At 36.9% G+C, this 24690-nt stretch overlaps 1 protein-coding gene across 5 annotated transcripts in view; it reads right to left on the bottom strand.

Annotated features, from left to right (window-relative positions):
• Positions 1–24690, bottom strand: part of FAM120B (family with sequence similarity 120B) — a 63022-nt gene that overhangs the window by 11425 nt on the left and 26907 nt on the right. For all 5 annotated transcript variants that reach the window (XM_056343686.1, XM_056343687.1, XM_056343688.1 and 2 more), the window contains exons 5-7: positions 24382–24554; positions 20239–20331; positions 2587–2793 (exon numbers count right to left, since the gene is read on the bottom strand). In XM_056343686.1, the coding sequence (XP_056199661.1) occupies positions 2587–2793; positions 20239–20331; positions 24382–24554 (473 nt within the window). The remainder of the gene's footprint in view (positions 1–2586; positions 2794–20238; positions 20332–24381; positions 24555–24690) is intronic.

The following is a 24690-nucleotide window of genomic DNA, read 5'->3' as shown; positions in this document are numbered from 1 at the left end:
CAGCTAGAGAGGTTCCTTAAATTAAAGGTAGAGTCTAAATCTCTGAACCCTCCTGCGAACTTTCCTAGCACATTTTTTGAGTTAACAAACCTCTTTATAGAGCCTTAAGCAAAACCCACAGATATATTTTTTTTTCCGCACAAACCGAGCACAGTCGGTGAAGAACACCCACTAATGGGAAAAACTTTCATTGTGTTCCTGGGAGAACAGATTGAGAATGTGTTTATGAAGGCTGGATGAAAGGCATGATCAGAAAAAGACAAAACATATCACTTATGCTGACCCCATTAGGTAATTTAGTTTTAATTTAAAAAAATTGATCACGAACATACTCATTAGTGAGCAGCACAATAAAAAGGCTAATAAAGTGATAATATCATTGCCTCACTGCTTTATAAGACTATTATATCCAATTTTCTGTGTGGATAAACAAACTAATATGATTACTGTTATGAAAAACAGAGAACTAGCATAATATGAGCTTAGCGTATTTTTTTTAAAAAAGCAAGATGGCTCTATTTTTGATTCTTATCAGAAGCTTTCCATTTTTTATCTTTAACAGCTGCTGGGCCACAAAGAGCTGAGCTACACAAAAACTTGCCCACAAATACAGCAACTGCTTTTAATTTATACATTTTCTTCTTTTGGTACAAGAATCTGTGGGAAGCAAACCCCAAAACATTCAAAATTTCTGGTATACATGTAAATATTTAACCAAGATTGTATTTCTAATACGATTTCCATAAAGCTGTTAACTGTATTTAAGCCCACCATAATCAAACCAACACTGATTCCGAGATCTCCTGAATTCCCTGAAGTAATGTAACTGTCCAGATCACAGAGAAAGGACCTTAGGAGTTAGGAGACAAGCACTGAACACCAAAACAAGTAACTTTTTCCTATTACTTATCTTTTCTATAACAAAACACACATGTAGAATAACTTTTTTTCTGAATACAATGCTGTCACTATCATCAGATTAGATTTATGGTGCTCAGGGGTAGATTGTTAACTAACAAGTGCTGAAAGATCTTGGCTTCCAGTGGTACATTAAGCTCTGCCAGGAACTAAGTACCAGTTTTATTAAAGTTAAATGTAGAATAATAGGAAAAAACAGTCACATATGCTTGTTGCCTTGCCAGTGTCCCCAGCTAAACTGGCACCTCTTGGCAATTCTCCCAAAATAGATTCTTTCCTCAAACTGATAAGCTGGAAAGCTATTTTATTAGTCTGGGAGCTATCTCTGCCATATATGTACCATAAAGTCGTACCTAAAAAAGATATTTAAACTACTTTAAAAATTCACAGAGCCAGACTATTCTTCCCCACAACAGAACAGTTTATCTGGAGGTTGTTTAAATTACAGTATCAGGCTTATAAAAACCCTAACCTAGATATTTCAGTTGATCAAGAAAATTCCCAACTCAGTTCTAGGGAATCTAAGTATCTTCCTTCATCTTCCTTCTAAAATATAACTTTAGCCTGACCACATCAATTGGTATGCAATTGGACACAAAATCAGAAAAGAAAACTAATTATACAACAACTGGTATTGACTACATTGAGATTAAAATAATTCAAAATTCGTAACTTTTTTCTCTGTAATCACTTTTATTTATTTTAACCTAAAGTGATATATGTAAGCGCAGGTAAAAACATTTTCAAAGGTAAAATTTTCAAAAGTAATTAAATTATACAGGATTTTCAGTTCCACATTGATCGAAGGTCTTAACAGATGAGTACAGATCTACCCAAGCATCTCTCCACATATTCTCTTCTCATGGGGCACAAGCCAGGTCTGGTCCGAGGCTTCACTAATGCATTAATACAGCCTTGTACCCTGCCTAGCAGATTCCATCTCTGAGCCCAGCCATACCACCCTACTGCACCAGATATGGTCCATACCCAGCAAGACTCTGCTGATATCTCCCTGCCCTTGCCTGGGCAGGCATGTTTTAAGTCATACGGCTTTTTGGTACCATAGCATGCAAACTGTACAAATCCCCAGCTTCTGAAAAGTGGGACTGAGAACTAAATAAGTACCTAGAGGTACAGGAAGGTACTCGGTGAGATTCTAAAAAAAAAATACCTGAATACACATCTTCCTCTACATCCAGTTCCTCTTTGAATTCACCAAACCTTTCTCTCAAACTTTAGGTTCCTTAATACGTTTAAAAATATCGCTCTTAAACACTTTTAAAATTATACCCAGTATGCTTATTTAAAGACATTCTTAATACATTGCCTAAAATCTTACAGGGAAAAGATCTCATTGATATCTTAATACTAGAAAACCATTACAGCTATTTCCATTTTTTTAAATTGACATTTTGACACTTCCTTATATTATTTTCTGACTAATGAAAACAAAAATAAAGGTAAAATTATAGCTTCTTTCATGGTCTCAGTATTTCTACCTTCTTAAAGTGTTTTTTTTGGCAGAGAGGGTGAAAACGGAATAAGGAAGAGAGGAAATACACAAAGAAAGGAGCCCAGTGTAAACATGAATATTAAACCAACAAACATATATGGACAGGTACATTTTTCAAGGAATACAGAGCTGTCTAAGAGAATGCGATTACTCACATTGCCTTCCAAAAGCTCTTCCAAAGGGCAACCTTGGTGTGACTGCTGGTATTTTTCTTGGAAAAGTTTTCCATCAAACACTTCCCAAGGCATCAAATCATCCATTCTGAATGGAAAGCCACAGGCACTATTGGCCATGAGCAAAGTCGTAAGGCCACGAACAAAGACAGCGCCAAGATGTACACCTCTGGAGTCCACTTGTGCAAGCTGTTAACACACACATACAAAAAAAAAGGCCTCAAAAATCAGGAAATATAAGCAATCTTACCATCACATCTAACCATGCATACAGCAGAGCAAATGATGAACAGTCCCAAAGCTGTGACAATGATGCTCCTCTATTGCACTGTAGAATTCATCAAAGGATCCTGTATCTATTTTTATTCAATAAAGTGAAAGAAGTGAAGTTTGTTTTAACAAATACAGCATCTCACTCAAGTTTTTAAGACAGTTACATTCAAAATGAAAACAGAAAGAGAAAATAAATGGCTGTTCTCCATAGTATTTCTCAAGCATTAGCAGTTCCCCAAAAAGAATTCTGTTAGTGGAATGCAAAACATGAACTGGGAGTATAAAGTTATGTGTACGGCGATCCATTGACCTTCCACAGTTTGATCAACTGGGAAACGTTACAGTACTTAGAGATTATTTAAATTATAAGATTTGACAGAACAAAGTTTATTGTACCCAGGCTTTTATTTTAAACACACTAAAATTTCCTCAGACTGTAGTCTGAAAGTGAAATTATTCCACTTCAACCTGGATGTCTCCAGAAGAAATACTGGAATGGTATGACAACATCCAGAAAACACAAAATGAGAAACTCAACAAGACAATTAAAACTCATGGCCAAAATAAACTTTATGGGTGAATTTAACATCCTGCTGTGGCAGAGCATAGCAAGCTATAAAAGCCTTGAATCCAACATGGGGAAAAATCGTGACTTTAAGTATTGTGTAAACAGTCCAAAGCTCCTCAGTGGGGAATGCCTTTTCCACAGTCTGTACTGGAGCAGGCTGTCAGGACAGGGATGGGTTCATAACAGTGTGGCCATTAGCGCTGTAATCCATGGCAGCTGTTGTACCCTTACAGTACAATTTTCCTTACAGTATAAATTATACCAGGAATGGAATAGCATCCAAAATAGTCCAGAACAGAAAGGACAAAAATGTGGCTCAAATTTGTCTTAGCCCTAGCTCCTGCAGAGCTGTGAATTGTTTGTATGAAATGCAATGGAAAGGGTTGGCTCATTATTACTAACAATAACATCTTACATCTTGAAAGATGCCCAAAAGACTTAAAGGTATGCATATACACCATCAGTGCCCTATTTAGAAAAAATTACAAATAACAGCAGACAACATCAAATGTTGTACTACAACATCAAATGTTGTACTAATGGATCAGAACTTTCTCCTCCCTAAGGTCTATATAACAAATTCAGGGAACCTTTGCTAGCAACATGGAGCTACAAAGCTTCTTCCAGAAGAGACAAACACAAGAAATAATTTGGAGAATATGGCTAGAACATAGTCGAGGACTTAGGTTTTCTGTATTATTATGCAACGAGCTGAAGTCTGTTGCATAATTTGACTATGTGAAACTGGCTTCTGTGATAGGGTTCCCCCCAACCACAGACAAGGGGCAGCAGGGCTCTGTTAAGCCAGCTTGAAGGTATGAGGTGTACCTCCAGTGGCTGTTTTTTCTACAGCACAAAAGCAAAAAAGGACCCAGAGATGATGATACAGGCAAAAGATACCAGGCCGGGTGGTCCAGAGCCCTCTGGGAAGAACCTTTTCTGCCTCTAGTGATTCCTGGAAAGGCACCATGCTGGCCACCAGGGCACTGACCCAACGTGACACAGTACTTGAAACTCACCCAACACAGACAACCGAGGACAACCACTGACATCCAGACAAATGCAGACAGACAACACAAGCTAATTTAAGCAGTCTTTGAGAAAATGAAAGGTCCATCTTTCTTTGACTGTGACACTTCATACTTGAGTAAGGGGGACCTTCTTCTCCCCTCCCTTTAAAATAAAAGTATTTTTAGTCCGGGATCAGGCCACTGAGTTTCAGGAAGCTACTGCCTCCAGAAGCAAGCTATCGTTTTGCCAGCTGAGACTAGTAACTACATGCACTCTCACAGCTCTTCTGCTCTGGCAAGTAAAGCAGGTTTTTGCAAACCATTTAACAATGTTGAAAGGTACTTGAAAGAGGAATGTGGTTTAAGTGAGCCAGTATGATTTGTACTAAAGTAGACTCTAAGAATGCACACCGCCAGTTACCACGTTGCAGCTGTGAGATTCTTACATTGCACTAACCAGATTGTTTCTGATCATCCGATCAAATCTTAAGACCTACTAAGGAAATGAGTCCACATCATTACAGGCTTTAAAATGGAATCTGCTTGGTTTGTGATCACAAAGTAAGACTTTATGAGCATGAAGTAAAGAACTGTTGGGAATCTTCAGAACTCCCTTTTTTTTTTTGTAAACTAAACCAGCTAGGGAATTACTTCAGAACCTATTCATCCTGATCTTGTTCTCAACACAACAATAAATTGAACTTTAAATAACTTCAGTAAAATACTTTCAAGCACTTTGACAAGTGGTGAAGTTTTGCTCTTAAGCTATAAGGAAAATGGATGTGTTTTATCCTTATATTAAAATATATTATTATTATTATATTTTATTATAAATAATATAAATGTATTATATATAATATAGAAAAATATTATAATATCAATATATAAAAAAGGAAAATTAGCAGTAGAGGCCATGAACAACAGTAGCACACCAACTGAATAAATCTTAGCCAAATTTATATCGATATAATTTATACCACAAATAGCCTCTATTACAGAACAGTACAAAACCAGACTGAAATTCCCTGTCATACAAATCAGTATCTTCTGTCACTCATTTATCAAGTAAGTACTGATAACATCAAAAGATTTAATTACTGAAAACTAACTTTCATGAAGAATAAGGAAAACAAGTATTTAAGCTGCTGAGAACAGTAAATGCTGTCATCTGCAGCAAGCAATTTCCCATCTTCTAATTTAGTGGCTGTGTACTAGATGTCTATTAATTCATACCTTTTTGTCATTTATTGACAAAGTTGTTTTTACTGTCCTTTTTAATCCCACCGGTACCAAGGATGTAAAACAGCTGTTAGAACAGATTACTAATACTATATGTGGATGCTGGATGCCATCGGGGCCATAAATCTTAACACAAAACTTTTATATTTTTATTGTATTCTGAAAACTCTAAGCATAGATACTACAGAAGTATGTGACTAATGCAGCTTTCTTTGGTGATGTTATTCTAGTGCAAAACAAATGCATAGATATTTGCAGAACAAGTGTCTAAATGAGAATTTGAAATATTTTGCTTCTGATGGTGATGCACAAAATAGTAAAATATAGAAGAGGACTTCTGAGTGCTGTCTTAAGCTGGAGATCAGCATAGTACTGTCATTGATCCTAATTGTTACTTCTGCCTAAGTGAACATGAAGTCTGAGCCACCAACACAACCCTAGCTGTGCTCTTTTCAACTACACTTGAGACACGCTGGTTAAAAAGGTAAAAAATGTTGCTGGTAACAGGTTTTACAGGTAGAAGGCTTCACTGTCTAGGGATATCAATCCAGAACTTTCCTAAAGCACTAAAGTATTGGGAGATGGACATCAGGTAAAGCTTGGATTTTAATGGAAATCAATATTGGCAAGACCAAGGTGAGAACTATCAACAGTTACCTTTATTTCAATAAGCAGGAAACACATTCACTAAAGGGTAGTTTCTATTTCCCGTGTCTGGCAATGAAAAACAAAGAAAATGAAAGCACAGCGAGCCTGTAACAATGAGCCCATGCACATGGCAAACCACAGACTTGCTTTGCCATGGGAATGCTCACAACTGCTTGGTGTCTGCAATGCAAAGACGTCATGACAAGGAGAAGTGGAAAATTCCAAAAGAAAAGAAGGCTTGCCTTCCAGGGCATTACACCCTAGAGATTACTTCTTGTTGGAAACTGTGCCGGTTCTTTCTACTATTTTTGTAAACTCAGGACCCCAGTGAATCATGTGAGATACACCCCTGTGCTCCCACTGCTGCTACTCCTACCACCAGCTGATGACATTTGTGTGAGAGCCACAGTGCGTGAGAACCGCTCCTCCTGCACCAGCTGCCCACGCTGTGCCCCTGCTGCTCCGACCGACGGCAGCTCCCCACCCTCTCAGCGTTTAGGGAAAAAGATGACTTTTCCCATTTGCCAGAAGACTGAGAACGCAAAGTTCACAGTCCTCTACTATCACTGCAGCAGAGGTTACTGGTGGTGTGCTCCGAATGCCTGAGCTGAACTGGGTTAGCCCGCCTGAAAAGAGCAAGAGAATTGCTACGGCACCTGCATCGCTAATGTATCATGGTTTTTTCCAACAATTCGAGAAATGTCTTTACTAGAAAAGCTGTCATCATAGACTTATATTACGCCTTTTTCTGCTCTAGAAACACAAGGTTTTAGGCTTTGGACCACACGTTCAGGCTGATCTCTGTGCTTGTGTGCACCTCACTGACCACAGAAAGACGCTCTGCAAGAAGGGAAGTGTTTGCTCACAGGAGCAGTTTGCAAATCTAGACCCAGAGACTGTATATCCTGCAGAGCAGTTTTTACTCACAAGAAGAAAAACACATGGATCTTGTGTAAGAAATGCACATTTCCAGTCCACGTTACATCTAGTTAAATAATAATTTTAAAATAATCAGGACGTAAAAATACCTTTATATTTTAAGAAAATACTACTAGTCCTCTGAGTCTCCTTTGTGGCTTCACAAGGGATTTTTTGATAGAGGTGTAAACTTTACCCTATACGCTTTGAAAGCTGCACAACCTATTTTCAGGAACATACTAAAAAAACCCCACGACTCCTTCACCACTCTAAGGAGATTAGAAGGTTCAAATTCTGTTGGAAGGATGAACAGGTTCTACTGTGCTTGTAATGCGAGGGCAAGCATCTGAACGTGACAGATGTCAGCAGACACAAACGAAGGCCAGAACCATACCCAGGGGCAAAGCTGTCACACACCATTTATAGAAACTAAGGAGAAAGGTAAAGATATGATAATAATTTTACAGTTCTTTACTTGAATTACTTTAGACATCATCTGTATCTCACTGCATTAAATACTACATTTCATTTAAGAACTGGTTCCTTTAGTTGGATTTTCAACAACATTCTGGACACACACTTTTTCAATGAAAAAAATTGTATTAAAAATTGTTACTTAGGTTAAAGCTCTTCTTACGTATTTAATTTTTTTTCCTAACCCATTGCCTATTTCCTGTGGTTGAGCTGAATACAGAAGATATGACTATGGCTAATAATTTGCAATATTAATTTAAATAGAAATAACTTTAAAATTGCATAAGGCATTTCCCTCCCCTCTTTCCTACCCTACCCACCCTCAAAAGAATGTACCTGTTTCTGTTATAAAAAGGTAAACATAACACTCAAGGACAGGTTAGTATTTGTTAACTTCAAGTTCAAATCAATTAACTGAAGAACAATAATTAAAAAAAAAATAAATGAAATTTCCCCCAAGCAATAAACTGCTGGAATTCAAGTGATGGTGATCAAAATCTTGAGCACCTTCCTAGTTTAACGGGTTCATTTTAGATCCACTTTGAACTCAAGTCAGCATATTATCAGTACACTACTTTCATTACCTTCCCCCAAACCCACCTGTATCTTAAATGATCATATATTTAGCCATAGGCAATTTATGGTTGAGCAATAAAGGCAGCAGGTAGATCCTATCTCAGGAACTTGTCACTAAAACAGTAAGGGTTAGCTCTGTCTGGGAGAGGTAAGGCACATTGTGTTCCAAATATAAAGAGATGAACTGTGTCAACTGATGACAACCTCGCTAAAGTTAAATTCTCTGCAAGGGAAAGTATCACTAAAATTCTTTGAAGCAAAAGACAAGAGTCCTTTCTTGAATTCCAGGTCTTCCTGCCTTCAGCAGGAATTCCCAGTGTGAGCTGTCAAAAGATGCTAAAATCCCTGTGCACTGGTGCTATATGCTCTGTTCTAGAGCAAAGATAACTTAAACTGGTGCAATGGTGGTAAATTTAAGGAGTGTTACCCTGCAGAGATGCGCTGGTGAAACAATGTTTGCCTGGCATCAGTCAGCTTTAAGGAACAGGCTGCTGGGAGTGTAGTACATCACCTGCTTCCCTGACTTGTCAAATGGAGGGGGGAGCAAAGCACCAGGTATTTTGAAAACATGACTAAGGTTTATTCTGATAAAAGATTAGGGCTTAAATTAAGCTCTTCCTGCTTAAACAAGGTGTGTGCAAAGGAAAAGGGACTGAAAAGAGATCCTATGAGGGCATCTGCTGCAACAGAAACTAGAAAAACCAGTTTTCAAACACTTCCAGGGCTTCACAGTAAATATTTGGCAGTAAACAACCCAATTGTTTAGTATTTATATGTGAGGAAAGTTTATTTACTGGGTTTTATCAGGAGTTTGATGTAAAATGATACCTCTCTGTGGAACAACACTGTTATTTCCATTAAGCCAAAACCTGCAATGAAGTCAAAATTGCTTTTACCTTTAAACACCCTACAAAACAATAACACACAAGTACTACTGCTAACCAATCTGCCACCAGATAAAAACCTCCTTCAGTTCCAGAAAGATTGTTTCTAATTTCTTGTTTAATTTTCAAAAATACCAGCTTTTCATGGAGCTCTTGAATCATACCTACAACAAAACTCAGCACAAACGACACTTTTGTAATGATGAATGTCATCAGTTAAAAAGTTTAGTCCCTTCAGTTTATTTGTACACAGTTATGTAATGGACAGCACGCTAGCACCTGCAAAAAAGATTCAAATAACATTACATTTTCTTACTTTAGCCACAACCGCTTGAATCTGATCTAAATGATTACTGGGCTAATGACAGTCCATAATACAAGTGACATTTACAGAACATTCACATAAATTTTGAGTTATAGCCATCAGGCTAACCATCTGACTGTAGCCCAGCCAGAGGCCACATTCTTTCTATAAAACTGAATAGATTCATTAGGATTTTAATTTTTACTATCTTAAAGACATGCTTGTGGTTTTGGTAATGTACTTACTTTTGAACCTCCTCACCTTTCCCTCATATTGATAATACTGGATTTATTTGGTAGCAAAATATATTTTGTTTGGGACCCTGAAAACTCTTATGATCACATTTCCTTTCCTTTTTTTTTTTTTTTTTTGTAATACATTAGTTAAATGTTGTGGAATTATGAGAAAAGGAAGCATTAGTAGCTCCATCTGCCTTGCAACTAATAAAGTTTGTCCCTGATGGAGGACAAACTGCTAGCAGACTCCTGGTATGTCTGCACCAGGCAGGACCTGACAGGCTCCTGTACGTGCTATGTCACTGGCATCTGAAATAATTCCATAATTATTTGAATTTTTTTCCCATGCCTGTAGCAATGTCTCCCTCTCACACAGATGCCCTAATAATGCGATGTCATGTTAAAGCTTCATCCTGTTGGGCAATTTAGAGTGCCTTACCCTTCTCCCCAGTTGTCTACTTAAAACAATCAGCAGTAACTTATTTCTCTCAGACTCCTACACCTCTGTCAAACTCCGTCTCTGAAATTAGCCAACATACTCAAAAGTTATTAGGGAACACAGAGTAATTTAAAAACCATCAAAAGGTCACTTTCCTCTCTTAGTTCCAGTAACTTTCCATTGCAAGCCTTCAAAGACCAAACTTCTTCCATTCCCTTACTTTCTGACACTCACTACACATTTCTGTATTCTACTCTCCACTGACCAGCCCCTTTCCCAAAGTCTTTAACACGGGGGGCTCCATTTGTCACTACCTGCATCTTGACCATACTCCTGCTCTCAAGTCCTTAGCCGCACCTTACCCCAGCCCTTTCCCTTTGTTTAATCATAGGACTAGTCCATGGAACAAAGTTCTAGGAGTAATAATTCTGCCACCAGCACAACTACTCGGCAGAGAGTGCTTGGCTACCTTTGCTAATGCAGTGTGTCCTTTCACAGCTGCAGACTATAGCGGCGAATGATAGCTGGTTAGGCATGCAACTGCTCAGTGTGCTGCTGTCTGGTGGCCTGTCTTGCGGACATTTTGCACAGTGTACTGTGAAACCGTTGCCGTGGATTAAGACATCATCGTGACTACAAAGAAATTTTGATAGGTGGGAGTTCACTGCTAAACCTGGCCAAGGCTTAATCAGCCAAGCTTAAAAGTTAGTTTTGTTTTTTCTTCTCCCCAGAGGCCACACAGATGTTCAGATTTATTTAATTGTCCTAATGTATGACCATTCCCTCTCTCAAGCTGTTTTAGTAGATACCTTTTAAGGACCTGAACTAATTCCAACTGAAACCAACAGAAAGACCAGTGAACTTCAACAGAATTAGATTAGGCAAGATTTAGTATGTCTGAAGCACTGCAGGTTCCAGAAACATTAAGACAACTGTTACTAATGTCATGTCTGGTATATAAGCCCTTCAAATAAAACTGTCATTGAAACAAGATGGTTAGTATAGAAAGCTCCAGAATAAATACTGTTTGCCAACGCAAGATAGGTTTAGTTGGTTTGTGGTTTGTTGGTTTTTTTTCCCCGAGAGTTTCTTTGTATTGCAAGGCAGCTGCACAATACAATTGTTGATACTACGGTTCACCTTTTAAAGTGATACAGTCCAAGGTAAACAGATCTGGCTAAGGAATTTTCTAGCTGTTAAGTCCACAGGTTGAGGAAGAGAAGAACTGCTCTGCTTCTGTTTCATGACAATCCCAAGGTCCAAGACAAATTGAACCACACATCACTGCAGCAGTATCCCAGATGACTTGTGAAAGGAACTGCCAATCTGCAACTTGCGATCAGTTCAAGATACTAGGAATTGATTTGTAATTAAGCTGCAATACAGTATCCACTTCCAGAATACCTATTTCTTTTGGAATGGAAAACTGTCATACACGGCTTGAACGTTGCTACCTTTTGCCACAAGAACATCAACCCCATGCTGCTATTTAGATGAACACATACAGCAATATTAGAGAATCCTTGTTTGATGCACACATCTGTTGCATAAAGATGGTCTTCTGAGCTATTCAGGAACTGACTACAAATAAAGGTTTTAAAGAAAATAACATTACTCACATGTAATATTCTACATTTTCTTGTATCAGCACTATGTCAGAGCAAATTAATATAAATAGGGAAACAGTTTATGTGAGAGTAACTTGGCCATTTTTAAAGCAGTACTTAACAAGGAGAAGAATGCTGTTTAAAAGAAAATGCATGTAGTAAGTCAAACTAGGATCTCAGCACTTTGGCCAGCACTGGACTCTGCAGGCACTTTGCTCATGAAATAAGCATTCACTGACATTCCAGCCTCAGGAACCGATCCACAGCCATTTTAAAACAAAAGGTACCTTTTTTTTTTGGCATAAAGTGCTGTGCAAAAATAAACTTCCTGCAGAACCACTACGCTTTCAGCCTCCTGTAATTGAGAAATATTACTTGCCATTGTTGCCAGACTGAAGTATGTCTCTGTTGTACTGAAGCCTCTGTGCACAAATACAGGATACAGTTGTATGATTTTGCTAAAAAGTAAATAACGCTGAGTAAACTGAAGGATGGTTTTTCAAAAGTGTATTGGCATAGCTCTGCTTTTATTAAATTCAGTAGTAAAGCTCTCATTGCCTTATGTAGGAATTTATGCAACTTCAGTCTATACAAGTATTTTCTGCCAAGATGTACTTCTGTATCCTATACACAGAAAGTAAATACAAAACTACTGCTAAATAGGAAATGATACTTCGGTATGCATTAACTGGCCTTGCTAAAACCAATACATACATAATTTTGCATTTGGCAAGGAACTGAATGTCTCATCTTTTAAATCTATCAAGGGAATATATAGCAGCCTAGCTGAATGTAATATACCTTTTCAGTTAATGTGCATATGCTTCCTACTAGTGCTGGTGTAACACTAAACACACTGATTAGATTCCTAAGCAATTAACTAAATCTCTCCATAATCACAAACCACCTTTACACATCTGGTGTTTATTGTCCCTATGTATTTTTTCCTCACTTATAACACCGGGATAGAATTGTCTTAACGAGTGATGATGTCTTAAGATGCTAAGATGTAATGCTGGTAAGAGATGTTACAATGCACATGTATTGCTTTCTTCTTAACACAGCTCCTTTCTTTCTAAAAACCTCCTCTAACCACATCTCAGCTATTGTTCAGTGAACACCAAATTAAATGATTCCAAAATAAAGGTGAAGAGGAGGAGAATATACATGCAACATCATTAATGTTAAGAATATTTTAAAAATCACATTTATACAGCACTTTTGGCTAAAGAACTTCTACTGTTCTCACCACTGGTGCATGACTGTTAGAAGAAAGAACTAAAATACCAGAAAGAACTGAACAATTTGACGAAAGTCATAGAGGAAGCAACAGACAGGAACTGGACACTGTCTTGACTTTTAACCCCTGGGATAATGACTATGTCAATCAAGAATACACTTGAAAAGAAAGGGAACAAAATCAGTTCTTGGTTAGCTTGGCTGTTCCTGGTATCTTCAAGATGAACATTTCTGCTATAGTAATTTGAAAAATTCCAGTACATCCTACAAAGCACTGTAACCATATGCCTAAAGGCTTTTTTTATCTTCTTTCTCCATCCACCTATAAATGGCTCATTAGGTCATTTCAGAAAACATTTTTGCTTTGCTGAAGTTACACATAACCATCTGCTTCTCCAGGGAAAGCCCAGACAGATGTGCAGCTTGCTTTCCTGCTCAGGCGTGACAGGGGCACGCAGGCAGGTGCAGGCAGCCCTGAGCAGAGGACAGGCAGGTGCACACGTGCCACCACGTCCTGCCAGCACGCTCCCTTCCCTCCTGGCTCCAGCCCCTGCACGTCACCTGCCCCGCGGGGCCACAGGTCAGCCCTTAAAGGCAGCAGAGAGCAACCTCACCTATGTCATGCAAACACCACCTCCCACCCTAAGATACTGCTTGTTCCTTCTAATATACAGTATGCAAGGAAGTGAAAACTATTTATCTCATGAGTAAACATACACTTTGACCAACACAAACTTGGCAGGAAAATGTCAGTTGATAACCAGAAATTATTATTTCCCCTCTCTGTAACAAATTATCTCTGACTTTTTCAAAGCTGTCAGTTTCCTTAATATTTTGGGAGAGCTTTATTATCCTCACCATCAATAACCACATTTCACTTTCTGAAATAATATTAGGCATGGATTAAAAATTAACAGTAATTTTGTTATCTGAAATTCCAGAATGTCTTTTACCTTAAACATCCTGGAAAATTCTTTACGCTATATGAAGTCTAAAAGCAATTTTAAACTGAAACATTGCTGCTATTTCTTGCTGCTGAAACCTTGCTAATGATGAGCTACAGGGCAGTAAAGAGGAAAACTCAAGGAAAAGCAGAGCAAATTTACACAGTTCTGGAGAAAAAACACATGATCGTCTTCCACAAAGGAATACAAATGCTTTCTTTTGAGGCCCTTGCTCAAAATTTTGCTCAAAATTTTCTTCATAAGCACAGTGAATCCAACCAAATTAATGAATTTTTCTCAGAAGGTAGAAGAGCTGATCTAGTCATGCTGGGGTTTGTATTTGTGCCAGTGACACATAACAGAATTCACACAGTTATGTGAATTCTGATACTAGAGCTTACGTCAAATATAAAAAATGTTCAGGGAAATAAACTCTAATAATACTAATAAATATACCAAATTTGGTAAAGAAGAAAATGGGAGAGAGAAGGGCAGAATAGCAATCTTATCTAGAAGTTGAATTTGTTACCCTAAGAAAAGATTTTTTGCATGTTTATGAATGAACAGCAGCAAAGAAAGAGCCAGTTGTCCATGCAATAGGACCAAAAAACCCCTGAATTTCTTCAGAACTTCAAAAGATGCTTATGAAAATAAGCAACAGATAAGAGAGGGGACCTTCAAAGAATGCTGTAAGCAGTGAGTAGCTTCAGCTCCTGCAATACAATTGTATTTGCAGTAACGCATGATCCATGCAAGTGCAATACGTCACTCTTAGTGACAGACCAAGGGAGCCATACCTACCACTTCAAAGTCATTAAAGAAAATAAATAGGTTCTGCAATATGAAGGCAGCATGCTGAACTAGGCCTGCAGGCTTAAGAGGCCAAAACACAGTTATTAAAAGCAGTGTATAGATGTCTGAAAACTGTCAGCCTTAATACACACATTAATTATAAGCAGGCTCATTTAATGCAACTTTCTCTTGATTAATTCTGTATTTATATATTTTTTTTTAATGTTTCAAACCAAAAATAGTTTAACTACTTGAAGACTTGAACTGTTTCTCTTTGGACTAGTCCATTTAAGACATAAGTCCATCTCAAGGACATGAGAACAAAGTTACATTTCTGAGGTTGCAGACGGACTGAATTAATCTCAGCTTGAAATCACATCCCATACTGCTGAACTTTTGTTCCAGATTAGCCCAGTACATTGAGAAAACCTGAAGACTGCAGATGAGAGAATGGGCTGAGCAGCAATTCCATGACCAGTAAACCACTGCAATCCCCACCATTCCCCACCCCCTGCCAGTTAAAATCTCACCTATCATTTTAAAAACACTTTTGACAGATGCAAATTTTGTGGGGATATAACCCCTGATTCAGTAAAGCATTTAGGAATACACTCAAATTACACTTTAGTTAATACTAAAACACCATAGAAGCAGGTCCTAAGTATGTAAGAAAAGTTTACCTGAGAGATCTTTACAATTTATTTTATGTTTTACTCAATCCAATTAGACTTCAAGCAAACATTTATTAGGAAACAGTCACACAGGCACAATAAACATACACTGCCTGGGGAGAAAAGTTTTTTTTAAAAAAAACAACTGTTTTTGAAAAACATAGATAGCTCACAAAGGCTGTTCCAAGTCTGTCTGACAAGTATTACATCTAATGGTGTTGACAAATGTAACTTGGCTTGCCAAATAGGTCAGAAGACTGAAATTCTGGAATGTTCAGAATCTGGGTATTATTTATGCTTTTCTGTCTGCATGGCAAGGGAGAAAGAATACAGAGTTTAAAAATAAAGAATAGATTTAGCAATATCCTTCTGAAATTTGAGGGACCCTAACCAAGATACCTACACACTACTCTAAAACATACTGCTTTTTTGCATGTGTGGCTAAGTATCTCTCAGGAAAATATTCAGAGAAAAATATCTTGTGCAATATTGCTATAATTCTATTACCAAGCTAATTTTGCTTCCATGACACTGTACACCAGAAAATATTTGAAGGTTCCATACAACTCCAGTTCTTGCTAAAGCTATTTCTGCCCGTCAAACTAGTTAACTAGTTTGCTAAGGTTTGAGGGTTTTTTGTAACTATTATTCCAAAAGCTAATTAATTCTTAAGAAGTATTTCATGAAAGTTCATTTGCAATCAAATTGCAAAGAGTCTCTGGAACTTAAAATTTAAGATCTAAAATGACAGTGTTCATTTTGTATCAGTAATACTTTTTAAATAACCAAAAGCACTTGAAGAATTGAAGGCATACACTTCAGCACTTGACTTTCTTATACCTCATGCACAGCCAAACTGTTCCTTTTACAAGTGGCTCAAAAGATGTAATTACTCCAAAGCAGATATTCTAGTATAAGTGAGTATTTTTTGGGAAGCTATACAGAGCTTGCAAATGTCATACATGCCAGCAGTGACATGTATGTCCACCCATGCACCTGCTACTAACTTTGAGTTCATATTTTCTGACATACGCTTCACTTTTAAAAGCATTTAACAGGACACAGATTTCATCTACCAATTTCCAGGTGTATTTCCTTTTTAACCAGATTTTCCCATCTCATCTTTGGCCACAAGAAAAGATGTGATTCACAACTTTACACCTCCAATACAAACTTTTCATATTTACATATTTAAATGGTCACATATTTAAAACGTATCTGTGTTTATAAGTCATTATGGCCTCTCCTGTTTGGGCAGTATTTTACATGCATTACAGGTGAAAGATGATCTATAAACGCACTTGTAAACAACCAGGGCCAGCACAATATAAGAAACAAGACTGCAAGCATGCCTGCTGGTGCCTCTTTTTCTCTACAATGGCCTCTAAGTTAGACTGACGGCTCTCTGGGCTTTTTGCCAACATCACACACCAGATTAAAATAGAAAGAAGGGAAACAGGCAACCTGGGGTCCAAAATTTAATTCTGATCTTATGTATAAGCTCTATGGGAGGCTTGGGCAAAATAGAATGTTAATCTACCGTATAAGGGGGGCACAACAAACTAGGAAAAAAACCCCCAAACTTATGAAAAAAAGAATGTATAACAAGTCTTCTCTATCGTGTGCACATTTTGAAACCATCGATCTTAAAAAATAATCAAATCTTCATGTTATTCTCAGAAAGTAATACTTAATGTGCATTTTAGTTATATGTCCGCAGCCCACTTTCTTTCAGCATGACATAAACTATACTTTTTATGACTTTAACCCAATTTATTCAAACCATGGACAATTCTGTTTCAGAAATCTGCAGGTTTATGGATCACATTAACTATGAAATATGTATAGCATATCAGAAAGCAGATTTTAAAGTGAAGGCTAAACAGTTCTCTTCATCCTATCAAAGAACAGGCTCTATTTACATTTTCTCTCATACTTAACAGTGGAAGTTAAAGTTCTCTTCTGCTAAAACATACTTGCTAACGGACTCCTTTGCAGAAACAAAGCAAATTTTTTTATTAAATCAGTGTTCTTCACAGAACTATTTACTAGGAGTAAACATTTTTTCTACATTTAAAATAATAATGTAGTCTTAAGTCCAAAATTGCAAATGAGCAAACATTTCCATAAAGTTTTGCAGACGCTGACTAAGTTTAACATAACTTCCTTGAAAGCTCTGTTATTCAGTTGCTCCTAGGGATCACGTTTAACTTCTCAGTGAAGAATAAAAAGTATGGTAAACAGATTTAAATTCTATTCCTTTGTTTTCCTACTATAAACCCAACATATTAATTAGCTATGTACTATTGAAATTCATTGTACTTGGATCCTTCAGTTCTAAACACAAATACCTAGAAAATTAAGCTGTTAAGAATACGTATTGATACCCTGTTTACTAAGTATTAAAATAACAGTATAACTCAATTTTGTAAATGTACTAAATAAACATAGCAAGGAGTAAAAACAGGTTAAGGTATTTGGAGAGAATCTTGAAAATGAGATGCTTGAATTACAGTACTCAGCTTGCTTTATTGATCATTATTTTTAGAACAGTTATATAAGATGTTCTATTAATTTAGTCTCCTGACCTTCCAAGCAAAAATTCACAGGATATTATTAGGTTCATCTGCACACCACATTTCAGAAGCAAACAAGAAACAGTTTTTTACTCTTCCTGTGAAATGAGATTATCCTCATATGAATCTTGAAATTGATCCTGGTGCTACCACAAAATTACAGATAGCTTATATATGAAGAAAAAAAAGTATTTTTATGGCAATTAATAAAACATAACCTCTTGATATAGCTTAACCAGTCAGAGATACACAACAAACTGAGGAATAGCAACTGTTTCTCACTGGGAGATCCAGGTCATCAAAACACAGGACAGGGGATTAACTTGAAGGCAACAAGGGTAAGTTTCGAAACCGTTATTCACCTGTTTACAACCTCAAAAGGGAAAGAGACCAAAATCATTCCTCACTGTTCTCTTCAGAGGGGTTTATTCTGGCTCAAACTACTACCAAAGGCAGGACTGTGAATTTCAGTAGAATAAGACACAGAAGTGCTCTACAAAATAGCCCGACACAAACATTTCAACTGCATTATACGAATCTTTCATTGGCTTTTAGCAGAGCAGAAGCCCTTACGTGTCAGTGTGTGAAGTGCTTACATAAGCAGCAGACTGATGTAACTTTGGAAAGGACCTACCAACAGCACCCATAAGTAAATCCAAACAATGTACTGTCCACTTCACAGAGTGATACATGATACAGTGTAAGTCCAGCTTTGTGTTTCATGTATTTTTATGTCAACAGTGGAAGAGCAGACAAAATCTGACCTGCCATATGCTTTGTGGGAAAGTTACAAAATTTTGTGAACAACTCTGAATTAGTGGAATGACCATTGCTAAGTAGTATACATTAATTCATATTACATGTTTGGATGCAACACTCAGATTTATAATTTCATAGAACCACAACACAAATGAATCACACAGACATCTAATTCAAACAGAATAAACTTCCAAGCACTTTAAAAACTTATATAATAGTACCTGTAAGTGCACCTATAAACAAATTGCTTCAACATTTCCTGCTTATGCTGGGCTTCCTTTATGCTTTTACTGAATGACTGCCATGATGGACTCGATAAAGTAATGACACCCTCAATATTAAGTGCAACACTATGTGCAATGTCTTTGGCAGAAATTACCATATTGCCTTCATTTCATCATTTCCTTTTTGTTACACAGATCTAACACTTGATCAGCTGCAGAACAAATTTGTGATTAATTCAGGAGAAACTGATAAGAGGCTGGACTTCATCTGTAATGATGAATCCAGTAATGAAACTGGAATCACAGCAGTTTTGTTATTTTGGTCCCTGCGCACTAGAAACAAATGGATAGTAACAGGAGCGGTGGTTTTACCTTGCTATCAGCAAAAAGTACTTTTAAAACTTTAGCATGGACTGTTAAAGTAACAGAGAATTTCTTGGAAACACAAGCAAGATTTTCACAGTGAAGGTACATTAAGATTCCAACCATTTCTAACCCTTTCCTCCTCAATTTTAAGTAAACCCACAACTCAAACAGCCATTGACACGTGCAGTCTGTGCTGTACACTGATAATACTTTGAATACAATCTCAAGCTGTAAAATTGAAAATGCTCTTGCATAATTAGACATGCAAGAACTATTTAGATGGTTCTACTGTGATAATCATTTAGGAACCTGCTTTTCCACATGTGAATTCAAAAAGATAGGAAAGAGGAAAAAAGATTTACAGAGTATATATTTTTTTTAAAAAAAACAACTTCTGAATAACTACAGAACAGTGTGATCCAAAAGGTATTCACTATAGTGAGCTACAACAGGTAACAAGACCTTTTTCCTGGTTAGGTTTATGTTATGCTTATGTCCTCCCATAGGCAGTAATACTAAACTTTATTTAGTAATTTTCATACAACTTATGTCTCAAAAATACTATCTTCCTCAGGAAAAAAGAATGAAGCAATGTTGCAAGACAGGATTCACCATTACAGATTTTCTATCAGCTGGAAGTCTGGAGGCCAAGTCAGGAAGAAATCTGAGACTAGTTCGTTTATCCTAGGACTGCAACCACTAGAAAATGTCCTTTCTATATTATTTTTTTACATTATTAACAAATGCAAGTATTCACATGAACTGTAACACATTAAGAGCCTGTATATTTACCATGATCCTCAGTTGTGGATCTGAAAAGAAACGTAGAAGAATTTTCCAAAAAATATTGATCCCAAAGTTACCATGAGCATTATTCCAGTCCATACCTGCAAACCCGCCAGTTGAGCAGCTGACTTCCCTTTGAGGCAGAGAATGAGTGCCACAAATGCATTTAAGTCCTCCAGAGAGAGGCTACTGACCTAAAATAAAAAAACACACATTATCTGAAGGCTCTGAAGAGGAACTTTCCGAAAATTGACTTTTCTTGCTCAAGCACATAAAACTTAAATCAATGACTTCAAGAAGTTACGACCACCATGAATGTATCATCTACGAAAAAACCCTTAAAGGAAACAAAACACTTACTTTCACAACTTGAGTGAAGTGCATACCCCAATACCTGTGTATAGTGTATATACATGGATTTCCACACACCAAACAAAATGCCCACCCTTCATGTACTCCCTTCTCCTCTTCCCTTAAGAGTTTCTTAATAACAGGAAAATTCTTCATCTCCATAACACTAGGCATAGTAAAAAAAAAATATTATTAAATATTAATTGCTTTATAATCAAGGCCCACAATAAAAACCACCTCAATAAACCACAGATGTGATGACCATTGTGATTTATTTCAAATGCTTACAGTTATCTGTTGGAAGCTTTTAAAAGAATCTAAAATATTTCAATTACCTATATTAAGCTATATGTCAGGATTTAAGAAAACATTTAGATTCTTTTAGCTTTTTTAGGCTACATATTGAAGTAGGAAAAACTCAGAACTAAGAAAACTAAACCTAAAATGTTCAAGTGGGAAAAGATAAATTCTAAACTCATGTAACAGTTCACTGTAATACTTCTATCAGGAAAGGGATAATGGGGGCATTTACTGTTGTGAAAAAGTATTCTGAGATTCTATAAAGGCACATGGTCACCTCAGGAAAAAGACAGTACCTCCAGACCAGCTGGGCTGATTCCCTTGCAGAACCAGTCCATTTCGGATCACTTGCTTCCTCTTGTAAGTACATTATTGATTATACATGTACACCAAGACCAAATACCCGTTACAAATGCTGAGGCTATGAAGAGGGCCCTAAGTGAGATCCATAAAGCTTTACAATTCTTTATGAATTGGAACCTGAGGGAAGGTTCCTCTAGCAAAGTGTGGAAATATGCATTGTGGGCTTACAGTACAGTTAAAAGGCTGCCTAAAACTCTGCATTGCCTTTCTTTTAACAGTGTAATTTTGGGGGGATATTGTGTACACCCCATTTGAATCTGTTAAAGAGTTTTTACTATGGCTATTAAAAATCAAAAAGTGACAGAAAAAATGAAGGGGAGGAAAACTAACAAAAGGGTATTGATGTAAATCAATAGAAAAATAAAATAAAAAAACCCCAAACACTAAGAAACTGTCTATAATTACTTCATTCACTTGCTTAGGAGGAGCAACCCATTATTTCTTCCTCAAAATAAAAATTATTCAACCTCTACTGAGATTTTTTTTTTTTTTTAAACCAGGCCTTGCTGCTTGTCCCACTGTAAAATACTTTCCCCTCTCTGATGCTGTTAAGACTTGCACAAAGCACAAGAATGTGAGGGATATCAGAACAGTTTTAAGCTTTCAAAATGCTCCTTGGTATTCATTAACTCCACCTGGCTGCTAAAATCTGATAATGGCCCTACTTTACCCTGTATTTCAAGTCAGGTGTCACCCTTGTGTAGATCACAATAAGAGAGGTTTGCTAAACCTGCACATTTCATACACTGCAGTAACAGAAGTGACTTAGACAATTCTTAATACTTGCACAATTTTGTCCTAGGAAAAGTTAAGTCAAATATTGCTTGCAAGTACAACAGCATGAAAACACTGCTAACAGAGCAGATCAGCCAAAATGCTTGTGAATATTAAAACACTTCTTTAAAGAAATATTTTATTCAGTAACTGAACTTGGTGAGTTATCATGCTTCCATGGTCAGATTTCTTCCAAAACTGTAAAAGCTTGAAAGATAAATGTCCCGTTTCTTTGGAGTTTGATATTTGAACTCATTCACTCCTTTCCCCAAGTTTAAAGAAAAACCTATTATTTTGTAATTTTTTCACTATTTTTTCTTAATGTGGAGGACATTTTAAAAGAACACTCACCAAAAAGATTCCTTTCTTTACATAGTTAAGATTTGCTTGTTGGATTTTTTTTTCCTGACTTAAAAAAAAAAGCATCTGAAGTTTTCATAAAATACTTGTATATAAACTCTGAGGAAGCCCGATGGGTTGGTCAGTATGTGATTCCTGCAAACACCTAAGTTTTAGGTTAGATTAAATGATAAGAAATGAAATTTTTAAGAAGCTCATTTCTCCCTCATATGAGCTGAGGGAAATTACGTTAGCCTGCTTCAAGGCAACCTACAATTGCTCAAGTTAAATCACCTTTGGGGTAACAATCCATCTTCCCTCTCTAATACAAATGTAAGACTGAAGTGTAAAGACAAGTATTGGGCCACAGTTAGACAAGCATTGTTTTCTCAGCTATAAAACAAACGGAAGCAGGAAGGCCAGCTCAAAGCATGGCTGCTGACACTCTTGCTCTAATGTTTTCCTCTCAAACACCCCAAAAACCCAAATGGACAATATCAGAGAACCAACCAAAGTCTGAAATAGCTCAGCAGTGAAAAACATTTTAATCCAAATCAATGCCCTAGTCTGGCTCACAGGTTAGATGGTATCAGTGCAACTCAGAGGGCAGAAGAGAATCAGGAAAAGCGGACAGGTGTTGAAAAACTGGCACTGTGATGAAAAACCATCCATCAAACTAAGCCCTTTGTGTGATGTCTCTGCTATTATTCTTGTTGAAAACATGAGCTGCAAAACTGTTTTCACATCTGTTTTGAACATTAGCCTTTGGATAATAAGTTCTGAAACCATATCACTAAAAGCATTTTTTTTTTTTTCAGTTTTATTAATGTGCTGTGATCAAGGCTCAGTAAATCCACATTTCTGTAGGTGTTCTGTCCCATTACTCCTCTTCTTAGTCCCACTAAAGAAACCCTTCTCAAATAATTTAGCAATCATTCTATGAAAGGAAAGCACAATAATTAAATGATAGCGTGAAAATAGATAAAGAGAAACTGTAACTTCATATGCAAATATCAAGAACACTTAAGGTATGTTAAAAGCTAAGTACATATGTATCTTGCTGAATTGAAACAACATGACATGAATTGATGTTTAATGAGTTTCATCTTCCAAAAACTTTCCATTTATATTCTGCTATACAAAAATAAGAAAAAAAAAAGCTATACGGATCATTTGTATAATTCCCATGTGTACTTCCTCAACACATCATCTAAGTTTGATCAAACACGTATGAAGGAAAAAGAAAGCAAAAGTCAGGAAGAACTTGTTTTCACGTATCACACACCAGTATAAACCTGTTATTGAGGAAAGTGAAGTCCAAAAAAAGCAAAACAGAAGACAAACTGCAGTTCAGTGTAAGTAAAAGTGCACTACTGCTTATCAGATTAGATAAAGGCATTACAATTTTCTCATCCTCAGAGAGGAAAATCTGCTTGTGAGATCAGCATTTGAAAGGTAGCAAGTACAGACAATATATTAAATACCTAAGAGAAATGTAAATAATGAAGCAATATTGTATTTAATCTGGTGTTCCTTTTTATTACAATTAAGGTAGTCTGCTGCTGCCAAATGTTTGAAATTATAACAGAACTGCTAGCTAATGATCCCCTATTACTCAGAATTTAATGAGAAGAGCCATGTCTTCAATTCTAGCTTAAAACTGAGTAGACTGACAAGATGGTGTAAAAAAGTAGTGAAAGCTGACTAAATATTTATAATGCCTGATTACACAGTCTGCATAGTCACCTGAGGGAATGTCGTCTTCTCACGACACAAAGGAAACACAAAAAGAGAAGCATTAAGTTGCAAACAGGTCCCAAAAAGCAGAGGAAATCCCTCAGTTTATACTCTCTCTGTTAAACTGCCCAAGGGGATTTGTCATGGGCATGTGAGACTTATGACTAACCACTAAAAACCCCAAGTGTTTCTTGAACAAGATGATGCATGTTAAATGGAGTAATTAAAAATACTGTAATGCAGTACTATTATATTTGATCAACTATGCCTACAGTAAAGATTAAGAGAAAAATCCAGCACAGGCTAGCAAGGAACAGTTTATTAGTCAATCACATCTATCGGGGCTGACAGCTGAAGAAAAAGCAACTGTCCCAGTTTACCTGCATCATAAGATAGGTCAGCAAGCAGCAGAATGCTGCAACAGGTGCTTCTAGAGCTTGGAGATCTTCCATCCTGTCCTGAAGGTGAAAGCATGCCAGAAATGTACTATACCGTTGTTTTTCCACGTCAGGTCCTTTGGCAAACCACAGTGTTTTCAAATTAGGTGTTCCACCTACAAAAGAAATCCATTATTTTATCTTGGCAGCAACAAGATAAAACATGCCTACCTCATTACAATCTGAAAGGAAACAACTGATCTGCTCTGGGCACTTGCAAAGACCACAGAGCTGAAATTAAAATGTATTTGA

Source organism: Falco biarmicus, chromosome 6, assembly GCF_023638135.1.
Source record: "Falco biarmicus isolate bFalBia1 chromosome 6, bFalBia1.pri, whole genome shotgun sequence".
In the NCBI taxonomy this organism is placed as follows: Eukaryota; Metazoa; Chordata; class Aves; order Falconiformes; family Falconidae; genus Falco; species Falco biarmicus.
This window is presented reverse-complemented; position numbering and strand designations above follow the sequence as displayed.